This window comes from Oncorhynchus kisutch, linkage group LG8, assembly GCF_002021735.2.
Source record: "Oncorhynchus kisutch isolate 150728-3 linkage group LG8, Okis_V2, whole genome shotgun sequence".
Taxonomy (NCBI): Eukaryota; Metazoa; Chordata; class Actinopteri; order Salmoniformes; family Salmonidae; genus Oncorhynchus; species Oncorhynchus kisutch.
This window is the reverse complement of record NC_034181.2, coordinates 39057889-39074237: the sequence shown is the minus strand read 5'-3', so window position 1 is coordinate 39074237 and position 16349 is coordinate 39057889. Positions and strand designations below refer to the sequence as shown.

At 43.7% G+C, this 16349-nt stretch overlaps 1 protein-coding gene across 2 annotated transcripts in view; it reads left to right on the top strand.

Moving 5' to 3' along the window:
* Positions 1–1099: 1099 nt before the first annotated feature.
* The window catches only part of cemip2 (cell migration inducing hyaluronidase 2), a 75521-nt gene continuing 60271 nt past the window's right edge, over positions 1100–16349 (top strand). Inside the window, exons 1-4 of one of the 2 annotated variants that reach the window (XM_020489629.2) lie at positions 1100–1361; positions 2291–2628; positions 2827–2967; positions 4542–5109. In XM_020489629.2, coding sequence (XP_020345218.1) covers positions 2307–2628; positions 2827–2967; positions 4542–5109 — 1031 coding nt within the window. In that variant the 5' untranslated portion in view covers positions 1100–1361; positions 2291–2306. Of the gene's footprint in view, positions 1362–2287; positions 2629–2826; positions 2968–4541; positions 5110–16349 lie in introns of both variants that reach the window. The other variant, XM_020489628.2, reaches the window with a different exon arrangement.

Here is a 16349-nt window from a genome sequence, read left to right as displayed (position 1 = left end):
CCATGCAGTTGTAGGAGTACAGGACTAAACACACACCCCTGAGTGGACCCCATGTTGAGGGTCAATGTGGTAGAGGTTTTCTTGCCTACCCTCACCACCTGGGCCCAATCTGTCAGGAAGTCCAGGATCCAGTTGCAGAGGGAGGGGTTCAGTCCCAGGGTCCCTAGCTTGGTGATGAGCTTGGAAGAGACTAAGGTGTTGAAGACTACAGCTCAGCCTATGAACAGCATTCTAACATACTGTAGTTATTTCCCCTCTTGTCCAGTTGGGAAAGGGCAATGTGAAGTGCAATTGAGATTGTCTTCTCTGGATCTGTTGGGGCGGTATGCGAATTAGCTTGAGTACATGGTATTTGGAATGATGGGTGTTGCACAGGATGTTGGTGGCACCTTTATTGGGGAGAACGGGCTTGTGGTAATGACTGAAGCGGAATTAGTGGAATGGTTTAAAATACATCAAACACATGGTCTCTGGGTGTTTGAAACCATTCCATTTGCGCCGAACCAGACATTATTATGAGCCGTTCTCCCCTCAGCAGCCTCCTGTGTGGTGTTGATGTGTGTCATGACCAGCCTTTCAAAGCGCTTCATAATTACAGATGAGTGCTACACAGTGATATTCATTTAGGCAGGTTACCTTAGAGTTCTTGGGAACAGGGACAATGGTGGTCAGTATTTAACATGTTGGGATTACAGACTGGGACAAGGAGAGATTGAAAATGTCTGTGAAGACACCTGCCAGCTGCTCTGGCCTGCTTTGAGAACGCACCCTGGTATTTCGTCTGGCCAGGAGGCCTCGTGATTCTTAACCTGTTTAAAGTTTTGCTCACATCGGCCATGGAGAGCACATAAAAGGCATTTATTTACCTTGTTTGGGAGGAATGAAAATGTGTCTAATATAATTTGCGTGTCAAAAACGAATGTAGACATTAGTTATGAATTTATATAGCTTCCAAAATCTTTAAATTGTATTACATTTTTTACAATAGAGTGCCAAGATGGCTGTGCATTGGCTTCAGCCCCGGAAATCCACAAGAAGAACGAGAAGGAGACTCGGACTGCCTGGCCTGTGCGCTGTCTTCCGTTCGTGAGTCAGCAGGTGGCGGCAGTGTTAGTCAACTCAAGCTCCTCCCATGTGCTCGTGCGCTCCTTCCTCCTCACTTCCTCTCTTCAAACCGCGCCTGTGAATGGGGCTGGCGGTCTACAGCCCCGAAAGAAAACACCATGTAAAAGTATAAAAAGTACACAGAACGCAAACTATTGATTTTTCCTCATTATTAGTTCCGTCAGTCCACGCGTCGGGGGCAACGCTTGCATTTTGGAAGAGAGCGTGAGTGAGGGAACAGATTAATCCCGTGCAAGGTAGGAGACTTCACATTGTTCCGATGGTACCGCAATCAGCCCCGGGTGAAGATGATAGAAGATTTCCTTTAAGTATTTAGCAAACGGTCTGTCTGTAGCCTATACAGACCGAGCGACTGTGTGAATTTTCAACAGAAGAACGTTATGATTAATGCATAGTAAAAAGGGGGCGCTTGATCCAAACTACACACTCCATGTTGTTTAAAAGTTCAGTTCATGTATGGATGCAACATGTTTCTGTCATCTGTCAGTGGAGACAGAGGTGTGTATTCGCCTGTAAAGTACTGCTTAAAATAGATATGTGACCAAAAACCAGCACGACATCCTTCCTGCTACTCTACCATTTCCCTCTATCTTGTTGCAGATGTGTATGATTTAACCCAGCCAGTTACTTACTCCTTTCATATCTTGAATTTCTGATACGAGAAATGTATTAAATGTGTGTGAAGTACATATGTATAGTAAGTATGTTTCTCCCATTGAAAGAACACAGTTTGATGTCCATGGATGATGGGACTGTTGCGGACATAGGTTTAGGCCTAATTATTAAATCATTGGCTAGTCAGACCATTACTACTGTTCCAGCTGGCTTTGTTTGTGTGTGTGGGGGGGGGGGGGGGGGCATTTTCCTCTAGCACTCTAATTGGTGCCATCTGGGTTCTCTTTTTAACTTGGCTTCAGAATATAGCAATACATTGACCATCTCCTTCATTACTCTGGACAAGGGCAGCCACGGTCACATCCTGGATGGACGGATTAATTATACATTTCAACTAAACTCCCCACCTGGGGAAAACAGTAAAGGCCTGCTGGATCATTGCCTGTTTCCCTGAGTTTAAGATCCACTTATTTTTCCACTTTCACGCTTCCCTCTCTATCCCTGCCCTCCTCTTCCCTCTCTCTCTTTTGTTCTCTCCCTCTGTCAGTAGGTAGCAGACAGATACCATGCAGATAAGTGATGGCCCCAGTTACTTCCCGGTCTTTGTGGCCCCGCCCACCGTTAACCACCGGTCGCCAGGATTCGTCCCCGGCAGGGTCGTACCTGTCCACTCCCCGCCTCCAACTAAGGCCCCACCCCCTCCCCCCCTGAAGCCCATTGGCCCACCTCCTGAGCGCCGGGCGACCTTTAGCCTATCAGAGAATGGCCACCGCCTAGAGCTTGGTCAGAGGAAGAGGAATACTTTAATATGCTTCGGTGTCTCAATGGGGGCCTTCTTCTTCTCGATCATCCTCATCCACAGCCTCACCAGTGGAGACGTGTTGGATGGTAAGTGTGTTTGTGAGTATGAGGATGTGATGAGCTGATAATACTGACCTGGCTAAGTTACTTAGGCCCATTGTTCCACAGGAATGAGACTGAACTATAGTCAATGACCAATCGTATCCTGTTTTGCTCTGTCTTAGAGCTATATCTAAGTGCTGTGTCAGTGATGTTGTCTTTGATTGGTCATGTCTGTGTGTACAGGGAACTGTCCAGACCACAGCACCTCCCTGAGCAGCTGGAACCCTGGTCACAACCCAGAGAAGGCCATGGTCGTTCAGAGGGGAGATCTGTTTCGATTGGACTCTTCTGCCACCTTATACTCCCTAACCATCCAATCAGGAGGTAGGCTAGGTCCTCTCTCTGGTCTGAATGCTGTTTCTGGCTAGCTCAGAAGTACAGCGCATTTGGAAAATATTCAGACCCCTTCACTTTATCCACATTTTGTTATGTTACAGCTTTATTCTAAAATTGATTAAATCATTTTTTTCCCCTCATCAATCTACACACAATACCCCATAATGACAAAGCTAAAACAGTTTTTTTTTTTTTTTTGGCAAAAAACTGATATCACATTTAGGTAAGTATTCAGACCCTTTACTCAGTACTTTGTTGAATAACCGGTGGCAGCGATTAGAGCCTTGAGTCTTCTTGGTTAGGATGCTACAAGCTTGGCACACCTGTATTTGGAGTTTCTCTCATTCTTTGCAAATCCTCTCAAGCTCTGTCAGGTGGGATGGGGAGCGTCGCTGCACAGCTATTTTCAGGTCTCTCCAGAGATGTTCGATCGAGTTCAAGTCCGGGCACTGGCTGGGCCACTCGAGGACATTAAGACCGAAGCCACTCCTGTGTTGTTTTTGCTTTGTGCTTAGGGTTGTTGTCCATTTGGAAGGTGAACCTTTGCCCCAGTTTGAGGTCCTGAGTGCTCCGGGGGAGCAGGTTTTCATCAAGGACCTCTCTATCCTTTGCTCCATTCATCTTTCCCTCGATCCTGACTAGTCTTGCAGTCCCTGCTGCTGAAAAACATCCCCACCAAATGATACTGCCACCCTTGCATCACTGTAGGGATGGTGCCAGGTTTCCTCCAGATGTGAAGCTTGGCATATAGGCCAAATAGTTGAATCTTGGTTTCATCAGACCAGAGAATCTTGTTTCTCATGGTCAGAGATTTTAGGTGCCTTTTGGCAAACCCCAAGGGGCTGTCATGTGCTTTTTACTGAGGGACTTCCGTCTGGCCACTCTACCATAATGTCCTGATTGGTGGAGTGCTGCAGAGATGTTTGTCCTTCTGGAAGGTTCTCCCATCTCCACAGAGGAATTCTGGAGCTCTGTCAGAGTGACCATTGGGTTATTGGTCACCTCCCTGACCAAGGCCCTTCTCCCCCGATTGTTCAGTTTGGCCGGGCGACCAGCTCTAGGAAGAGTGTTGTTGGTAACAAACTTGTTCCATTTAAGTATGATGAAGGCCACTGTGTTCTTGGGGACCTTCAATGCTGCAGACGTTTTTGCTACCCTTCCCCAGATCTGTGCCTCGACTCAATCCTGTCTCGGAGCTCTACTGACAATTCCTTCGACCTCGTGGCTTGGTGCGCCGCCCTATGGGACTCAAGTAAACGGCCGGATGTGATACAGCCCGGGATCGAACCCGGGTCGGTAGTGACACCTCTAACACTGTGATGCAGTGCCTTAGACCACTGCGCCACCAGGGAGACCCGATTTTTAAAATGTAACTTAATCTATTTTGGTTGTAACGTAACAAAATGTGGAAAAATGTAAGGGGTCTGAATACTTTCCGAATCCAGTGTAAATAGTCACAGCATGCAATACTGGGTTCCGAGATGAAGTTGAGGAATAAAGAACACAGCCTCTGCTGAACGGATTGTCTTCATGTTTTGTCATTTATATTTGTCTCCTCGCAGGCCGAGTGGTCTTTGCAGACAATGCTGAGGGCTCCAAAAACATCACTCTCAGAACGCGCCATGTGCTGATTGAAGACGGGGGTTCACTGCACATCGGTGCCCCCAAATGCCGCTACCGCTCCAAGGCCACAATCGCCCTGCTGGGCCGTTCAGACGAAAAGGCAGTCGCGGAAGTACCGGAATTGGGCCGGAAGTTCATCGGGGTGCGTGGTGGTGCAACCCTGGAGATTCACGGGACAGAAAGGCTGTCGTGGACCCTCCTGACCCGCAGCGTCTCCTCCTCAGGTCTAGCCATGGGGGGCTATGCCTTCCAGCGCAACTTTAGCCGTGGCATCAACCTGCGTGTGGTGGACCAGGACACGGCCAGTGTGCTGTTCAGTGAGCGCTACGACACGCACGAGTCACGCAACGACAGCCAGCGGCTCACACAGCTGCTCCGGTCGCTGCCTGTGAGGCGCATCGTCACGCTGGCCGTGGGAGACTCGGCTGTCAAGAGCCTGCTGGACGAGACCAAGAGAACCATCCAGAGCCTGCTTGGTAGTACATACGTCCATGACCTCAAATACAGGTAAAGATACAATTGTATACAAAATCAATATAACCTAATGAATTTGGTAAAGAATAGGTAGACAATGACTTGAGATGGAGTCGTAGGTGATGCAAGAGTGTCATCTTATTTGGGAGCATCAGTGTGTAGCGCGTCACAGGAAAATCCGATTGCTTTCCATCTGAAGCTGCGCCATTGTCTGGAGGGGTGTGTAACTGTTTATACTACCCATCTCCTGGGGGTGATAGAGGGTTTGTAATTCCTCTGTCCTACAAGATCAAGCCTAATCTTTCATGTCTTATAGAGGCGCACCCTTTCCTTCAATACCGTTGCCAGCAGGATCTCATTTTATCTGCCAGCAGAATATCACTCCATATTCCGTCAGGAAGTGAATGGCTGGAGGGTTAAGCATGCTTGCTTCAAGGATTTGTGCAAAATGAGCTGACTCTGTAGTTTTCGCCTTCACACACAGTTCCCGAACAGGTCAAAAACACACCGTCTCCCCTGAACATAGAGGGACACACATCCTCATAAATAGGGACCTTTAGCAATGGAAGTGACTTGGAAACAGTACAACTTTTTTGTTGTTTTTGATCTGCTGTGAAACCCATTCAAATAGTCTGGTTTGGGTGTCTCACTATTTTAGGTGTAGAGCTCATAAAACATCTTAAGTTAATTTACCCCTTATCTTTTCTTTTAACTTGTTATGGCTGCAATCCCAATACCCGGATCGATATGACAACTACCAGTGAAATTAGAGGTCGCCAAATTCAAATCACAGAAATCTCATAATTACAATTCCTAAAACATACATGTGTTTTATATAATCTTAAAGGTAATCTTGTTAATCCCACCAAAGTGTCCGATTTCAAATAGGCTTTTCAGCGAATGCACTACCAACGATTGTTAGGTCTCCACCAAACCACAATAAGCACAGCCATTTTCCAGCTAAATGTAGTTTTCGCAGAAATAAAGATAATTCAAGGTTAGTGATTCATTTTATCTTCATCAGATGACACTCATAGGACTTCATGTTACACAATACATGCATGTTTTGTTTGATAAAGTTCATATTTATATAAAGAAATCTGAATTTACATTGGCGTATTAGATTCACTAGTTCCAAAAACATCAAGTGATTTTGCATAGCCACATCGTTTCAACAGAAATACTCATCATAAATGTAGATGATAATACAAGTTATACACATGGACTTATAGATATACCTCTCCTTAATGCAACCGCTGTGTCAGGTTTCAAAAAAGGTTTATGGAAAAAGCAACACATGCAATAATCTGAGACGGCGCTCAGAACAGAAGCCAAATTAGCCGCCTTGTTGGAGTCAACTGAAACCAGAAAATACATGATAAATGTTTCCTTACCTTTGAACTTCATCAGAATGCAGTCCTAGGAATCCCAGGTCCACAATAAATGCTTGATTTGTTTGAAAATGTCCGTTATTTATGTCCAATTAGCTACTTTGGTAAGCGCGTTTGGTAAATAATTTTAAAAGTCACAAAGCGCATCCACAATAACGTGACAATGTTCAAAAGTTCCGTAACAGTCAGTAGAAACATGTCAAACGATGTACTGAATCAATCTTTAAAATGTTGTTTACATATATCTTGAATAATGTTCCAACCGGAGAATTAGAATGACTTCAGATGACCGGTGGAACGCAGGTGCTTCCCCTGTGAACGCGCATAGTGAATGCATGGTCAACTCGTGGCAGTGGTGACTATTTCCTGTGTCATTCCACCCCCCCCCCCCCCCTGCACATTAGTCATCAGACAAAGTTCTATAGACTGTTAACATCTAGTGGAAGGCGTAGGAAGTGAAAACTCATCCATTTCTCGCTGTAATTTCAATGATTGCTTGGTTGAAGATCTGCCTCCCCCAGAAAAAATCCAAACAGGAAGTGGAATTTCTCAGGTTTTTGCCTGCAATATGAGTTCTGTTATACTCACAGACATAATTCAAACAGTTTTAGAAACTTTTCTATCCAATACTACTAATAATATGCATATATTAGCAACTCAGACTGAGGAGCTGGCCGTTTAAAATGTCTGAACGAGTGGACCCTAACGTGACGCAGAGTTTTCAGGCACATGTGCATTTCTTGTTTACCTTTTATATTGACGACGTTATTGTCCGGTTGAAATATTAAAGATCATTTTGGCAACAAAAAAAAAACACCTTGAGAATTGAATATAAACATAGTCTGACATGTTTCTATTAACTTTACAATTTGGATTTTTTTTGTCTGACTGTTTTGACTGAGTTTGAGCCTGTGGATTCTTGAAGAAAACGCGCTAACAAAACAGAGGTTTTTGGATATAAAGAGACTTCATCGAACAAAAGGAACATTTATTGAGTAAATGAATGTCTTCTGATTGCCACCATATGAAGATCATCAAAGGTAAGGGATTAATTTTATCTTTATTTCTGAGTTTTGTAATGCTTCTGCTAGGCTGGTTACTGTTTGTAATAATTTGTCAACTGGGCTATGTTCTGGGCTAGGTATGCTTTCGCCGAATTTTATAAATATGACACTGGTTGGTTTAACAAGAAGTTAGTCTTTAAACCTATGTAAAATATGTTTCGTTTTCTGAATTTTTATAATGAGCATTTCTGTAATTGAATTTGGCGCCAACACTGCGTCTTCATAGTAACCAGAGACTTTGCCGTACATGCCTTAAAACTACTGTAAAACTCCTTCAGTATGCGCTTACCTAATTAAAAATCTATGCAATGCCCTTAAACAATTCCCTTAGGTAAGTGTAAATTAGTCACGTTTCACACGTGGAGTTGTTGCCAAGGCAACACTTTGGTCCCCAGCGCCAAATCAATCAAACCCATAGCGTGACGCTTTCATGAACTGATCACAAATCAGTCGCACTGCCCAGGCACCATGAACAGGGTCTGTTATGCTTCCTGATTGCACACTGATTTTGTTTGTGTGTAGCATGCATGTCTGTATGTGAGTTAGCTAGCAGGGTTCAGGGTATTTGACAGTGTTTATACCCTTTGCCAAAGGAGTGCAAGGGCGAATTGAGTTATTGCACACGCGCACATCAGACTATTCTCACACGCAAGCTTGCACACACACACACCAGGGTTTTCGTTAGCTGGTAATTGCTGGCTTTTGACCGTGTGTGTGTGTGTGTGTGTGTGTGTGTGTGTGTGAAAAGCCGAAGAATAAAGTTGTTCCCTGCCAAATTGACCAAGAAAAAAAACTGCGGTCGGCTGGCGATCACCGCCTCATCCACCACTATACAATGTGTGCTGGAGGCAGTTTGCATTTTGAAAACATACTCAATGGTTTGAAACCTGAATGATTTACTTCCTATTATTAGGCATGCCTTACTTTGCCTGAAAATCTGACCATAGAAACATGGAGGCAATTATTTTCTAAAAACATTATAGGCGGTGCAAGAGTTCAAGATTGGGGAAACATACAATTTATTCTACCATTTCTACCTATCGGCGTGCCAGTTATGATTTTCATTTTCACATTTCCATGGAACAGTTTCATTTTAATAATGTCTTAATTGATCAAAATCATTCTCATGTGGTTAATCATAAAAACTGTGCTAAAAATATAAAACGAGTGATCATTGGCAGCTACATTTATTTTTAATTTCACTAGTGAAGTCCGTTAAGAACAAATTGTTATTTACAATGATGGCTTACCCCGGTCAAACCCAGACGCTGTGGGACTCCCAATCACGGCCAGTTGTGATACAGCCTGGAATCAAACCAAGGTCTGTTGTGATACTTCTAGCACTGACATGCAGTACCTTAGACCGCTGCACCAATCGGGAGCTTGTATAAATAACCTAAATGAGCTCATGGAACTCAGATGGCCAATGCAGCCTTTAGCCTAAAAACTTCCATTGTCAACTAAATAAAAATACATAAAGCCTACAAATAAAAACAGTTTTTTTTTTCAATCACATCTCTCTTCAGCCTGTCTGCCTCAGTTTTCTATGCTTCTTGACTTGAGCTATCACTAGGGAAGTGCAACAGTATCAAATCAATCAACTGGATCCATCTGGAAGCTGTCTCGAACTAACTTGAAACATTGTCTCAACTAGCCTATTCCAGGCCCTCCGAACTTCCAGCGCCAGTGAGCTCAGGACAGAGTTGTTGGAGGGAAAGGTATTTTATTAGTTCTCCACTGGATAAATGGGATCATCTGATGATGATGATACACTGAACAATAATATAAATGCAAGATGTAAAGTGTTGGTCCCATGTTTTATGAGCTGAAGTAAAAGATACCAGAAATGTTCCATATGCACAAAAAGCTTATTGCTCTAAAATGTTGTGCACACATTTGCTTGCATCCCTGCTAGTGAGTATTTCTTCTTTACCAAGATAATCTATCCACCTGACCGGTGTGGCATATCAAGAAGCTGATTAAACAGCATGATAATTACACAGGTGCACCTTGTGCTGCGGACAATAAAAGGCCATTCTAAAATGTGTGGTTTTGTCACACAGCACAATGCCACAGATGTCTACATTTTTGAGGGAGTATGCAATTGGCATGCTGACTACAGGAATATCCACCAAAGCTGTTGCTAGATAATTTAATGTTAATTTCTATACCAGCAAGATGGCGCCGGAGGAAATGGCCGCCGTTTTACGGTCTCCTAACCAATTGTGCTATTATGTGTCGGTTTTTTCGCGATAGTTGTCAATTATTTTGTACATAATGTTTCTGCAACCGTATCTTACGGCAGAAAAGAGCTTCTGGATATCAGGACAGCGATCACTCACCTAGGATTAGACAAAGATTTCTTAAACAACAACCACAGCAGCAAGCAGGACTCACACGGTATTCTCCAAACAACCCACAGGGCAGACATCCCAATCATTCGCAAAAGGAAGCGACGAAGAGCCAGATGCCTCGTCCGGACCCACAGAAGACCACTAGGAAAGCTGCCGTTACCGTCAATATTACTCGCCAACGTGCAATCATTGGACAATAAACTTGACGAGGTAAGATCACGAATATCCTACCAATGGGACATAAAAAACGAATATCCTATGCTTCACGGAATCGTGGCTGAATGAAGACATGGATATTCAGCTAGAAGGATACACTCTGCACCGGCAGGATAGAACAGCACACTCCGGTAAGACGAGGGGTGCGGTCTGTGTATATTTGTAAACAACAACTGGTGCACGAAATCTAAGGACGTCTCTAGATTTTGCTCGCCTGAAGTTGAGTATATTGTGATAAACTGCAGGCCACACTACTTGCCTAGAGTTCTCAGCTATACTTTTTGTGGCTGTTTATTTACCACCATAGACAGTTGCTGGCACTAAGACTGCACTCAGTCAGCTGTATAAGGAAATAAGCAAACCGGAAACCACTCACCCCAGAGGCGGCGCTCCTAGTGGCCGGAGACTTTAATGCTTAAATGAAACTTAAATAAGTTCTACCAAATCTCTATCAACATGTTAAATGTCCAACCAGAGGGAAAAAAATTCTAGATCACCTGTACTCCACACACAGAGACGCGTACAAAGCTCTCCCTTGCCCTCCATCTGTTAAATCCCACCACAACTCTATCTTCCTGATTCCTGCTTACAAGCAAAAATTTAAGCAGGAAGCACCAGTGACTCGGTCTATAAAAAAATGGTCAGATGAAGCAGATGCTAAACTACAGGACTGCTTTGCTATCACAGACTGGAACATGTTCTGGGATTCTTCCGATAGCATTGAGGAATACACCACATCAGTGACTGGCTTTATCAATAAGTGCATTGAGGACTTCGTCCCCACTGTGACTGTACGTACATACCCCAACCAAAAGCCATGGATTACAGGCAACATTCGCACTGAGCTAAAGGGTAGGGCTGCCACTTTCAATGTGCGGGACTCTAACCCGGAAGCTTACAAGAAATCCTGCTATACCCTGCGACGAACCATCAAACAGGCAAAGCGTCAATACATGGCTAAGATTGAATCATACTACACCGGCTCCGACGCTCGTCGGATGTGGCAGGGCTTGTAAACTATTACAGACTACAAAGGGAAGCACAGCCGTGACACGAGCCTACCAGACGAGCTAAATCACTTCCATGCTCGCTTCGAGGCAAGCAACACTGAGGCATGCATGAGAGCATTAGCTGTTCCGGATGACTGTGCAATCACGCTCTCCGTAGCCGACGTGAGTAAGACCTTTAAACAGGTCAATATACACAAGGCTGCGGGGCCAGACGGATTACCAGGACGTGTATTCCGGGCATGTGCTGACCAGGTGTCAGGTGTCTTCACTGACATTTTCAACATGTCCCTGATTGAGTCTGTAATACCAACATGCTTCAAGCAGACCATCATAGTCCCTGTGCCCAAGAACACAAAGGCAACCTGCCTAAATTACTACAGACCTGTAACTCTCACGTCCGTACCCATGAAGTGCTTTGAAAGGCTGATAATGGCTCACATCAACACCATTATCCCAGAAACACTAGACCCACTCCAATTTGCAGACGACACAACAGTGGTAGGCCTGATCACCAACAACGACGAGACAGCCTATAGGGAGGAGGTCAGAGACCTGGCCGGGTGGTGCCAGAATAACAACCTATCCCTCAATGTAACCAAGACTAAGGAGATGATTGTGGACTACAGGAAAAGGAGCACCGAGCACGTCCCCATTCTCATCGACGGGGCTGTAGTGGAGCACGTTGAGAGCTTCAAATTCCTTGGTGTCCACATCCACAACAAACTAGATTGGTCCAAACACACCAAGACAGTCGTGAATAGGGCACGACAAAGCCTATTCCCCTCAGGAAACTAAATAGATTTGGCATGGGTCCTGAGATCCTCAAAAGGTTCTGCAGCTGCTTCTTCAAGAGCATCCTGACCGGTTGCGTCACTGCCCGGTACGGCAATTGCACGGCCTCCGACCGCAAGGCCCTTCAGAGGGTAGTGCGTACGGCCCAGTACATCACTGGGGCTAAGCTGCCTGCCATCCAGGACCTCTACACCAGGCGGTGTCAGAGGAAGGCCCTAAAAATGGACAAAGACCCCAGACACCCCAGTCATAGACTGTTCTCTCTACTACCGCATGGCAAGCGGTACCGGAGTGCCAAGTCTAGGACAAAAAGGCTTCTCAACCGTTTTTACCCCCAAGCCATAAGACTCCTGTTATAGTCCGTAACCAAATGGTTACCCGGACTATTTGCATTGAGTTCCCCCCCCCCCCCAATCTCTCTTTTACACTGCTGCTACTTTCTGTTTATCTTATATGCTGTCACTTTAACTATACATTCATGTACATACTACCTCAATTGGCCTGACCAACCAGTGCTCCTGCACATTGGCTAACCGGGCTATCTGCATTGTGTCCACCACCCACCAACCCCTCTTTTGCGCTTCTGCTACTCTCTGTTTGTCATATATGCACAATCACTTTAATGATACCTACATTTACATATTACCTCAATAAGCCTGACTAACAGCTGTCTGTATATAGCTTTGCTACTCTTTTTTTCAAATGTCTTTCTACAGTTGTTTTATTTCTTTACTTACCTACACACACACACACCTTTTTTTGGCACCATTAGTTAGAGCCTGTAAGTAAGCATTTCACTGTAAGGTTTACACCTGTTGTATTCGGCGCACGTGACATATAAACTTTGATTTGATATACCATTAAGCTGCCTCCAGCATCATTTCAGAGAATATGGCAGTACATCTGAATGGCCTCACAGCCGCAGACCACGTGTAACCACGCCAGCCCGGGACTTCCACATCCGGCTTCTTCACCTGCGGGATCGACTAAGACCAGCCAACCAGACAGCTGATGAAACTGTGGTATCTGTGACCAACCGATGCATATCTGTATTCCCAGTCATGTGAAATCCATAGATTAGGGCCTAATGAATTTATTTCAATTGACTGATTTTCTTTCATGAACTATAACTCAGTAAAATGTTAGAAATTGTTGCATGTTGCTTTTTATATTTTTGTTCATTGTATTTGATCTTTCACACCGAGGCTTGGTGATTATTGAAGGGGAGATTGTTGCCAGATTTATCAAATAGGCCTACTGTGAGCAATGGATGTAAATAAAATAAAAAATACTGAGAAGCTCAGCTTATTAATGCTGGATGTGGTCAGAAATCAAACATCCCCAAATGGGCACTTTCCTACATTTGCGCGCAGCAGGCTACTTCTATGTGTGCTGAGGCGCGCACGCTCCCTCAACATTAACAAGACCGAGAAACCATACCCATGCTCATTTCTCACATGGAGCACTCCAAACAAAGTAAATTAAACAGTTGACAACTTGTAAATTATGGTTATGAAATAAATCAATTTGTTTCTCACAAGTGTAGCAGGTTGCGAACTCTGCAAACAACGTTTCCTCTCCGAGAATTTCAGATTTTCAAATATGTCAAATTCCGCTGGCATCAGGTGCGCTGTTATAAAATTACGTTTTATTATCTGCTTCACGACAGGAGTTGCATGTTCTGTTTAAGATTAATTACCGTAATCTCAATGTGATTTCTGTCATTCTGAGCATCATGGGTGGTTGCCCTAATGGGTTACACTCCCAATGCATATGGGTCTGGTAAATTTCTCAAATTGCCGATAAATTCAAATCTTCCCGGTCACGTTGTCCGGTGCTACCTTTCCTTAATGGAAACCCTGACTCACACACACTTGTACTTTGCATCATCTAACCCCCCCCCCCCAGGATCCTGCAGGTGAGCCTCAGAAACGAACAGCAACAATCCACTTTAAGCCAACACATCCACTATCAATGATCAAACACACCCACTGCATAGAGTGACCGTAATGTCCATTGCCCTTCCCTACCCGTCAGACCCACATCAAATGGTTTGTCCGTTTTTAAAAGCCCTTTGTCCGCCCCTGCCTGGTGCGTCCTGGCCACGTGTCATCTACCTAATCTGAGAGGACCGAGCTCTGATGGAAGGTAGTATCGTGACCTCATCTATTGTCCACAGGGCCATTACTGGCCTAAAGAAAGAGCCTGTTAAAGTGTGTGAAGTGTGTCGGGCAATTAAGGATGTTCTGAGATTTTAAAAACAAAAACAAACATGCAGTTTCTCTCACTGGCATGCATGCATACAGACACACACACACACACACACACACACTGACTAATGGCTGCTGGGAGGGCAGGGTGCTTTCACAGATGGTTCTTTTTTTTATTTCAGCGGGTTAAGGTGCTCTTTGATCTGCTGAGTGGCGTGTTGGCCCGTGATTGTGTCGTTAGGATCAGCCTCCACAGAGAGCTGACAGTCAGGCCTTCGTCCAGAAGTCATTGTGTGGAGTGCCTCTTCAGATGCGAGGCTAAAATCCATACAGTAATGCAAGGGGAAATAGTTTAAATGTTTACCACGCCTGAAAAGATTACCACGCCTGAAAAGGTTACGCAATGGTTGAAAATAACGACATAAAGGGATAATCTACCCCATGAAATAAAAATCATAAAATTTCTGTCCATTTGGTGAAAGCCTGTATGTAATAATAGTGAAACCATTTAAAACTATGAAATAACACATAGAATCATGTAGTAACCAAAAAAGTGTTAAACATGTCTTAAAGTAATGGACTTTCATTTCTCTTTGGCTTATTTGAGCTGTTCTTGCCATAATATTGACTTAGCCCTATTTGGTAAAAGACCATCTTCTGTATACCACTCCTACCTTTTCACAACACAACTGATTGGCTCACACACATTAAGAAGGACAGAAATTACATAAATGAACTTTTAACAAGACACACCTGTTAATTGAAATGCATTCCAGGTGACTGCCTCATGAAGCTGGTTGATAGAATGCCAAGAGTGTGCAAAGCTGTCATCAAGGCAAAGGGTGGCTACTTTGAAGAATCTCAAATATAAAATAGATTTTGATTTGAACACTTTTTTGGTTACTACATAATTCCATGTGTGTTATTTCATAGTTTTGATGTCTTCACTATTATTCTACAAAATAGAAAAATGTGTCCATACTTTAAACTGAGTTTAATGGCTGTGATAGGTGAAAACTGAGGATGGATCAACAACATTGTAGATACTCCACAATACTAACCTAAATGACAGTGAAAAGAAGGAAGCCTGTATAAAATACATATATTCCTAAACTTGCATCCTGTTTGCAATAAGGCACTAATGTAAAACTGCAAAACATGTGGCAAAGAAATTAACTTCATGTCCTGAATACAATGTGTTATTTTTGGGGCAAATCCAACACATCACTGAGTACCACTCTTTATATTTTCAAGCATGGTGGTGGCTACATCATGTTATGAATATGCTTGTCATTAGCAAGACTAAGGAAGAAACTGAATAGAGCTAAGCAAAATCCTAGAGGGAAACTTGGTTCAGTCTGCTTTCCAGACACTGGGAGACAAATTCACGTTTCAGCAGTACAATAACCTAAAACACTAGGCAAAATATACATTGGAATTGCTTACCAAGACAGCATTGAATGTTCCTGAGTGGCCTAGTTACAGTTTTGACTTAAATCAGCTTGAAAATCTACAAGACTTAAATTGCTTTGTGAAGGCATTGTAGCTACAGTAGAAGGAGCTATGCCTTCAGTGACATTTGTACCATCAGTATTAGTTAGTATTATTAAAAATGGCCCTGGCAACATTTATGAGCAGTAGCAGCAGTAGTAACTTCTGAACTGGGCTGTAAAAGTCTTAAATCAGCTTGTTTTGTGTGTGTGTGTGGAAACCAGGAATGCCAGGGAAGGCTTGGTTCCACTCACTCACTGCCAAACAACAAGTAGAGCGAAAAGTGCCAAGCCTCCTGGGGAAAGACATGACATACTGATCAGCGAGGGATGAGCCATTGATGGCGGGCGACTGATGAAACCCCGCAGTGTGGTGAACTGACATTGTGCCTGGGTGTGAAGATGGCATTTTATGGCATTCAATGCATCTTTACTTATACATTTTAAATGTGTGATTTTGGTACTTGTGTTAATTAGGCCCAAAACGGTTTCATAATTCAAACCAGTCCATATACAGTTGAAGTCGGAAGTTTACATACACTTAGGTTGGAGTCATTAAAACTCATTTTTCAACAACTCCATAAATGTCTTGTTAACAAACTATAGTTTTGGCAAGTCAGTTAGGACATCTACTTTGTGCAAGTAATTTTTCCAACAACTGTTTACAGACAGATTATTTCACTCATAATTCACTATATCACAATTCTAGTGGGTCAGAAGTTTACATACACTATGTTGACTGTGCC